General features: G+C 33.4%; 2 protein-coding genes across 2 annotated transcripts; both read left to right on the top strand.

Moving 5' to 3' along the window:
• Positions 1–4,124: 4,124 nt before the first annotated feature.
• On the top strand, positions 4,125–5,459 carry LOC128229598 (uncharacterized). The gene is made up of 3 exons (XM_052941354.1): positions 4,125–4,242; positions 4,434–4,605; positions 4,886–5,459. The coding sequence occupies exons 1-3, from the start codon at positions 4,194–4,196 to the stop codon at positions 4,989–4,991; spliced, it is 327 nt and encodes a 108-aa protein (XP_052797314.1). The 5' UTR covers positions 4,125–4,193; the 3' UTR covers positions 4,992–5,459.
• Positions 5,460–7,570: 2,111 nt separating this feature from the next.
• Positions 7,571–9,050, top strand: LOC128232501 (serine protease inhibitor dipetalogastin-like). The gene is made up of 3 exons (XM_052946074.1): positions 7,571–7,718; positions 8,233–8,371; positions 8,666–9,050. The coding sequence occupies exons 1-3, from the start codon at positions 7,673–7,675 to the stop codon at positions 8,751–8,753; spliced, it is 273 nt and encodes a 90-aa protein (XP_052802034.1). The 5' UTR covers positions 7,571–7,672; the 3' UTR covers positions 8,754–9,050.
• Positions 9,051–9,900: the final 850 nt, after the last annotated feature.

Genomic DNA, 9,900 nt, shown 5'->3' on the forward strand with positions numbered 1-9,900 from the left:
AAATGTCTTATATGATATAGTACGTAACTAAGACATTTGTATCCCATTCAGTATGTGTCCATGTTGCATTATATTCGCCAGTGCTGTTAAGCGGGCGGTTTTATCGCTTATTTATGCGTGTTTAGGGAAAGCAATAGCTTAAAATTTAGGTACACAACGTCATTCAAAAGGTGTCCGTGACAAAAGATAAGAAAACAACACCAACTGACTCACAATGTTACTCATTATAATATTAATTCATGTTTATCAACGACTTAATGTCGATCCTAAATCACATCTTAAAACTAGACCAGAAAACAACGATTGCCCGTATACTGAATGGACCCGCCTAGCGACGCTCTTGTTAATATTCGTAACTTCAAATGAACACACTTGTTAAAAGTCTTTTAAATACATAACCAACAAAAGGAAACAAGTTTCAATGTACAATATATCACTTCTTCATGCACAACGAATCTGATTTATAAGGCGTAATCAGGCGTCACCATACCAGCAAAACTCTTTAAAAGAGCATTTCAGTTGGCTCGATATTTTTGGGTGTATTTTTTCGCCTTGTAGGAGAGTTGATTACATTAGATGTTTAACAGGATTAATTTTATCTTGGTAGAATGCTGCGGTGGTTAAAATAAATTATTGATAAGATGAATAATGTCTAACATAGTTTTATAAACTGATACAAACCTCGGAGGAATCACGTTTAATGAAAAAATGACGTTAACAATTATTATTTCAGTTTAAATTTTTATATATGCTCATTTTTCTATTCACAAGTCGACATATAATACACAATACTGTTAATATATACATACATACATATATATATATATATATATATATATATATATATATATATATATATATGTATGTATGTATATATTAACAGTATGTTGGTGTGTGTTGAGGGAAAGCAATAGCTTAATTTTAAGGGAACACCAAGTCCATCAAAAGGTGTCCGTGACAAAAGATAAAAAAATAATACACCAAATGATTCACGCCGTTACTCATCATTATATTAAATCATGTAAATCAACGATTTAATGTCGATCCTAAATCCCATTTTAAAACTGGACCAGAAAACAATGATTAAAGGATAATACGTCTGTAAACAGAGCAATCACTTTAAATTAGCTATGGCCAGACAGCCTGATGCAAGCCACCAATCTGTCAGTCTATATTTGTATTCGTCTCGGTTATTCTACTAATAATAGTTGATAACAAGCTTTATACTGATAACCCATTAAACCGCCCGCTCAACAGCACTGGCGAATACAATGCATCATGGACACATACTAAATGGGATACAAGTGTGTTGTACTATATTTTAAAAGTTTAAAGTACGAAATCAGATGACCTATAGATAATCTATTTAGAAATGGTACAGAGGCCCAGAGATTGCATACATGAGAGATGAACTTTTTGCTTTGACCATTACTTTTGTGCATGGTTGTAACAAGCTCGGTAGTGGACCATCGATCGTCGATTTGCAATAAATGTTTTAGGCAGAGAAATGCAGCTACCCTAACAAAACATTATAAGAACAGTTCTAGTGAAGTCCACATATAAACAAATGAGCTATGGCTGGGCATCGTTGACTATGAGTAGATGACTACCAAGGTTGTAGTTTCAAACGGTTGTTTTAAACAAGAATTTTTTAAAGAATTTATATTTTATATTATAATTTTAAAAGCAATTTCCTTTGCAAATCTATAAAGATGCCTAGTGCTCTCTTGCTAAAACATGGCATAAACTCCTTGAATAAAGTTGTGTACTTTAGGTTGACTTGTGATTTGGTTCTATGCAAAGAAAAATGAGCATTGGCGGGGGGACAAACCATGACAATTTGTAGTGACACAAGTTGAACAACTTAGGTACTTGACCTATAACTGATTAGATGCGACAATAATCAAATCACTGCTCCCATACAAAAATAAATTGACATGTGTTTTCTGCTCAGATCTTCTCATTTTTGGAAATTATTTAAATATACAGCAGAGGCAACAAAAACCTTTTGGCTTAACACAAACTAGTTTTAACATGTTTGTTCTATCATGAAGTATTTTTTAAAACAAGAATTCCAGATACGGTGCTAACGGAAACACCACCGGTACTATTTAAATGAAATGTGTAGGGAAGCAGTTTCAGACAAGATGATTGTTAATTGTTTTGCTGTACATGTCTATATAGAACAAATGAACGGGGCGAAGCACTGAACTTGGGTAAAACCGTGTTTGAAAAGAAGACTTTACTGACCAGTGCATTAGACACATTGATCACTAAATAATTTAATGAAGCTGTAGATAAAGTTTTAAGAACTGCATTTAACAGATCTATCTAAAACAGTCGTTTATAGCCATAGTTACTGGTCTGTCACCGTAGCTCATTAGTGTTATTTTAAAAGATAGACCACAGACAAAAAACTGTACTCTGGCTGTAATTTAAGTAAGGAAATTAATCTGTTTCAAATGAAATCACAGAGGGCATTAAGTAGCAAAAACATTTTAGACAGTCTAGATTTGCCACAAGCAAAACAAAACAAAAAGACTCACTCAAAAAACACATCCACATTCAACATTAATATGTCTATCAAAGGATTTGAGCGATCGTTCAAAATCACTGGAGGTGTCTTACAACATTTGCATACACAAAAGACCACGTAGGCAGTCGATGTATTAAACTACGTGAACAAAGATAAATATATGGTGTACAAAAACGTTGGTAAAACAATTCAGAATTATTATAAAAATAGATCTGACAACGGTGACAAAAACAAAGCAAAAACTGGACGAAATCAGAAACACAAACGAAATAAGAGTTGACATGATGAAATGCATTAGTTCATAATGATATTGGTTCAAAGATATTATCTGTATCTTTTATGTGGAGGTAGATTATCTACTGCATTGTACAGATGCTTTAAGTAAAAATGTGTTGTACGCGATGTTGTGAACATGGGTGTAATAAACTGTTTGCAGATTGACATAACAAATCTTTATTCATTTCTCTTCCGGAAGGCATGGCATGTATATAGTTGTTCTCAACTTGTAGATATTTCGAAGAAATACAAAACCATATCACATACACGTATACCTTTTTGTGCTTTGTGACAATTTCCCCCTTATGCACAGTGATTCCATTTGACTATATATGCAAAATTTCAGTGCTTTTCCATCTATGCTGCATGGATGGCCTCTTTATAATTGTACTCTTCTTTGGGTGAGTGCAAACAGTTTATTCATTCATTTGCAGGTGATATTTGTAACATAAAGTGAATACGTAAAGTATTATGATCGTATGGATGTTTACATCATTTTGTTTTAGGTATAAGAATCAATTCAGATAAAATTAACATGTTAAGGATTATTATTAATGCAGTGCTTTTTTCAGCACGAGAATGTCCTCTGTCAAAGTACTTTGAATTTTGAATACTGATCTGAAACAAAAAAAACTAGTTTGTTTTTAAACATTTACGTCATGATATATATATAAAAAATATAAATCCATCATGCTTCAGGTAAAGCCTTGCAAAACACAGTCATCCCTACTCGCTCAACTCTTGTTTTTTATCATAAGGCAATGTAGTACGTGGGTTCAAGCATTATGTCGTTGACATTAAAACTATTATTCATTTCCCAAAGGATAACAAAAACAAGGGCACCTTTATTTACATTCGACGCACATTAATTGAGATAAGCACAGAAAAAGACTGCAAAAATCGCCAGTTTGCGCAATGACACAAGTGACTGATTTAATCAAAATATAAACGATAACAATGTCAACAAAAACCATATATTGAATGATCACAGATGTTTTGTGGCTTTAAACCGAATTTATCACCATCTTCCCAGGGTGTGTACGTCGACATCTGGTTAAATCTTGATCTCAAACAGAACATTAAAAGGTGGATATCTAATTTGGCCAACTTATTGATGTAATTGAAAAGTCTATGACGTCAATCAATGAAGGACTAACCCCTTTTGGGCCACTTAGTTAGATAAAATAATAATCGGATCTTATTATAATCAAAATGGTCAATTTTTATGTCAAAACCACTTGTAGACCACAGTTTTGAGGTTTGATAAGCTGCAGGGTGTAGTGTTGGGACAGATATAAAGCATTGTCGGTTGGAAGATTGTTCCATATTTCATTTGCACCTACATTGCTAAGAACGTAAGCGAAAACTTAAAACATTGAACATGGAGAAATTCATTTTGGTTATTCCTTTGGTTACGATGTTTATTGTTGGTAAGCAATGCAATTTATTTGTTTATCTTGTAGTTGCACATTTGCATTTGTAGCTATTTTCAGTGCATGCAAAATAAAGACAAAAATAAAAAATAAACTTTTATGATTTTATGTTAGGTAAATATACTCAATTCTCAATAAATATGGTTTAACGTTTCTTTATTACAATTCTTCATCATTTGCTATTTCAGGCGTGTTCAGTATACCAGTACGGGAGAAGCGGTTCTGGCTGCAGGAGATCAAATGCGCCGAGAAGATAAACTGTACGGACGAGGACTACAAGCCCATCTGTTGCTCCAACTCCAAAACATATGACAACGACTGTGAACTGAGAGTGGAGAATCAGAAGAAATACTGCACACTGTAAGACGATATGCCATTACATATTACAGTCGTTAAAACAATTTAATGAGATCATCAAAGACTATGTAATTTGCACATTCGAAGAATGATGTTTTTTTTTAAATAGGGGCTATAAAGGTATTACATGGATGCATAATGCAGTTACTCTTCTGTCAAGACTTTTGACAAACAAACTTATTAATGACATATTAAAGATTAGTCTGCATTAGGATATTATCTAAATTAAAATAACATGAGTTATATTTTTTGAGAGACTAATGTCCATGCTTTCTCTTTACAGTAGTGGCGACTTCAGTCCCCTGGTAATGGTTCACCCTGGTCATTGCAAGGACCGCTCAGACACTTCCGACACCCCCAATGACAGGTCATTCTTTCTTGACCGATGAATACTTCGCCATCTAAATGCCAGAGAGAGGGCGTTGATGAGCTAAGGAGCTGTTGGGGAAGAGTGTGACACGATTCAAAACTCCACAACGTTTTGGAATCAGATACCAGACATGGTTAATCGCAGTGGCAACCCCGTGTTAGTTAGCAAATACTAAAGCTGACTTCACCTCTGCGTTGAAAGTCCCGAGTGGGTAAACAATCATGAAGAGTTCCGTTTAACGGTAATTTGACTACAATGAGTGCAATAATATAACAGATGTTCGATCATGAAATGTTCACAACAAAAATAAACAACCGGACCCTCAATTGTGTTTTTAACGTTGAGAGATATGGAGACAACACTGTTAAAACTGTATAGTGATCTTTGTATATATACAATACATGTATGCTTTGCTGTATATTAATTGTGTATAAACATAATTTTGTTGCAATATATGATTATGTTGGTGCAATGTGTTCAAGTTTAATAAATGTCATTCGTTAAAAAGCGTTCTTTTCCTTTTACATAATTGCCACTTTAGCTGATGAATGGAAAACAGCATGTTTAATATGTCAACAAACATAAGCATTTCGGTATGATACAATAACATGAGTTATATTTTGAAACACGTTGTCTAATGATTAATAAGGTATAATTGTATTACTAGCAAATAACAACGAAACGTCAAGTATATGTCATTGAGTGAACGAAGCAAAAATATCGAAGTTAACCGACCATATGTTCATGAAACAAAACTAATATCTAAAAATGTTTAAGAGAATCATAAGTAACCAGTTACGATTTATTAACGTATCATGGTCTTTGGCCTAGCCGAAGCATCTGCAGCATTATCTGAATTATTACTTAGCAAATGCCAAGGTGTATATGAGATTGAGCGAATGCACTTGACGGGTTTCATGGCATAAAAACAAAACAGTGATAACTCAGGTGAGGCGTTAGTTTAATATGATACAAGAAAAATCGCCCAATGAGCAAATACGTACTATGTCAAATGTTTCCGTACGGGTCAAAGGCGTTGCATCAAGAATTTACAAGATAGACATGGACAATGGAAACTTTAGGGACAATAAGAAATTGTTACTAAGAAATTGTTACTGTCATGTTAAAATCAACAATATAAAAACTTTTACTTCAGGGTGAAAAACAACTTTCTTCTTTTTTGTAAATTCATGTATATGCCCTGGCTCTTGAGGACTGTTTTATCCGTTGTACAATTCGAAGTGTACGGCGTTATTTCCAGATATTTTGCGTTTCATAATATTTTTCGTACGAAACGTGCGTCTGTTTTCGTTGATCTTCGAAATTATCCCACGAAAGCGTTTAGGGTGGCGTAAATACTTAATAACCACTCCCATAAAGAAGAATCCTATAGTTCCATGGGTTTTTTTTATTATCAAACGTCATAAGGGAAACAGTATTTGGGGATTTTTTAAAGAATATTTGGTTTTATCCAGCTGTTTAACTATATAGGTGATGTTAGTGCCAGGTTATATCATATGATATGTTGGTCTAATTTTCGGATCAGTTAAAGAAAATATAAGCAGTGAGGCAAAAATGATGTTTCTTAATAATATTTTTGGCCATGTTGCATTAAAAAAATAGACCAATAATGTTCATTTTCAGTTACAAAAATAAGATTTAATTATGTCTCTCAAAAACATAGCATACACACAATGTACTTTTTAAAGTTTTCGTCATTTTATCAATATGATTTTTATCAGCAATTAAACCCCTTTCAACTGATACACATATTATGAGGGGTACCTATAGTCGAATCCCGTTGGGTCGAACTCGCTTGGCTCGAATGCTCGTTGGCTCGAACTGAATGTTAAGGACCGATTTCTTAATACTTAACGTAAGCAATCCCGCATGACTCGATTTTTCCGAGGCTCAAGGTATATTCTCCGGTGCCTAGGGGTTCGAGCCAACGGGACTCGACTGTATTTAAGCATCAATATTTAATATTGGTATACACGTATTGTAGCTAATGGGACCTACAGATTACTACCTTATGTGTTGGTTAAATAAAGACGGTCAAAGGCTTGAAGAAGGTATACAAGACCATAGCTGTTCTTTGGGTATCTTAATCATATGAGTTTAATAAGTATTTATAGAATATGGTGGAAAGAGATATAACCCTTTTTTATGCATGTGTATTTGCAGAATACAATCTTATAATTAAGATTTTAAACATGAATGTCAGTTTGTTTCTATGGAAAGGATAAGGAGAATGTTAATGCTCTTGTTTTCTTAAAAACAATGACAACATGACTTTTAACAGTCCACATAGAATTAAAAGGACTGACTGAGAACGCTGTTTTATTTCTCAATAACACGGGTAAATCATGCAAAAGGTGTTTGGTGAATATCTGAAAAAAATGTTGTTTAACTATATAGCCGAGAGCATTTTCATTGAGAAAATAAACATGGACATAAATTAAAAATAAATAAAAGATTTTAGAAACTCAAAGATAATTTTTCCACTGTCACAATGCTTCGGGTAGAACTATTATAAAAGGGTGAAGTGAACGTTTTATCAGTTCATATATCGTGTGACTAGTATTAGGGGTGGGTCTTTCTGATTGACGTGCAAAGGAGGAGTTTTAACAGTTAAGATAAGAAGGAACATTACTTCGTATAATAAGCAAATATGTCTTCCAACTGCAGTATTCGTGAAAGATGATTTTGAAAGGATTGGTACTTGTCACAATATTCTTTGCTGCAAGTAAGTTATAAACTATTAAATAAAATGTTATTTTGTTTTTGTTACCATTTATTTCATTATTATTATTATTATTATTATTACTATTACTATTATTATTATTATTATTATTATTATTATTATTATTATTATTATTATTATTATTATTATTATTGTTATTATAATCACAATACTAATAAATATAGTGCATAATTGAATATAAAAATACCATGAATTTAAGGTAGTGTGAAATTCTCAGTTTCACTAAACATTGATAAGGCGTAAAATATATATATATATATATATATGTGACAGCGACCACAAGATAATTCAGATTTTTTTATCAATCGTATTCATTAAATGTTTCGGCTATGACATGATGCTGGAAGGGCAACAGATGCATTTATTACATGGCAATATATATATATAAAGGCTTTTACCGAACATGGCTGTAGATGAATACATCACTATGAACATATATTTTAAAATTCTTGTCAAAAAAGAAATATGTTCCCATCTTTTTTCTCCGTTTTCTCAGGAATGGACGTGCAATGCTTTATCCTGTGTGAAATGCCCAACTGTACACACGTTGAGCACAGTCCGGTGTGCGGGACAAACCAGATTACTTACAACAACTCCTGTCTACTAGAAAGGCAAAGCACTGAGAATATTTGTCTGTATGTAATACCTCCATTCTAATAGCATTTTCATAAGAATAAATATGTTCCGTTGTGTGTCTGGGTTGATTTTTAGAATATCAAAACACGCACAATTACGAAAGTCTGTACTATGTGCACCTTCTTAATTAATTGCATAATATTATAATATATACAATTAAAGCCGCGCTCTTCTATTCAAATTATATTTCATTCGTCTGGTGCCAAACTAACCAGAAACATAAAAAAAACAATTAACTGATCTCCATTTCCCGAATACTGTTTTCATTGATACGTTTATTCCCTCTGTTGCAGCAAAGGAGATTTTAACCCAATAGTCAAAGTTTATGATGGGCCCTGCAAGAAACACGACAGTACAACGTCTGGGTCTGTTATCACCTGAGTATTAATACCATATCAAGACGACTCTCAAATCAATCTGAGATGAATTACAATGTTGTTCCGTTGAAATACTTCTTGGAAATTATTTCAGTACAGATATGATGTTTGAAATGTTATTTTCGATCGACGAACATGGGTGCGCTTTAGGATGTTTATGTTACCACGGGTTGTTGCGCTTGCAATAAGATAACGAATATACCGGGCCTGACTTGTGAAACTGTTTGTCTTTGTCATATTTGTATTTGCTTGTTGTTCTTGCTTTGTTATTTTGTACTTTTGATAAAGATATTTAACATGTCACGTCGAATTGTTCTTCTTTATAATCCTGTTCCCGATCATTTTTTTCATAATTCATGCATCCTATGTTTGCTTTCATATATGTATAGCTTTATCTTGGTGAGGCAATGGATATTATAGTATATCAAGGCTCCAGATTAGGGCTGGTGAGATGAAAATAATAAAATGAAAGTTCTTGGATTGTATGAAAAAAGGGGAATGCGCCAGCTTCAATGTTTAGACGCCTAATGCGCGGTATTTCGTTTACATTGGCTTTGTTTGTTGTAACCTGTCATCGGTCTGTGTAAAGCTTACGTGACAAACATAAGTCTTATATAGTATAGGTTTGTGTTCGCATCGTAAAATGTCTCCGACATGAAAAATCATAGAAGACCGTATCGGCCAGAGGGAATCACCCCTTACTTCAAATGCATACATGTACTTATTTCTAAAAACTAATACTCATCAATACAGTGAACATGTTGATATTAAGCTGTTAAGTAAGCGATATCCATGAACCTGGCTCTAAAAATACAAGCTTCCTCTTTAAACAAGATCGGCTATTAATTAAAATCTCGGACCAATATGGTGATATATTATTTACCGTAAAATTTGTCCCAACTGAAACCATTTCAGTTAATCCAGTAGAAGGCAATTGCGAAAAAAATGGATGACAGAGCTCTCCGCTACATTTAGATATAAGACATTTGTTACTATACTAATCAATGCATTATCGTTAAGCCTATATATACTAGTATGGTAGAGAAGCGTCGAGGATGGGAAATGTCTGGGAAGAAACATCTGGATACCGTTTCAGTCAGGACGATATGACTGCAAAAAAACAGATATGGAACTACTTTCGACGTATTTAT

This window comes from Mya arenaria, chromosome 4 (genome assembly GCF_026914265.1).
Source record: "Mya arenaria isolate MELC-2E11 chromosome 4, ASM2691426v1".
In the NCBI taxonomy this organism is placed as follows: Eukaryota; Metazoa; Mollusca; class Bivalvia; order Myida; family Myidae; genus Mya; species Mya arenaria.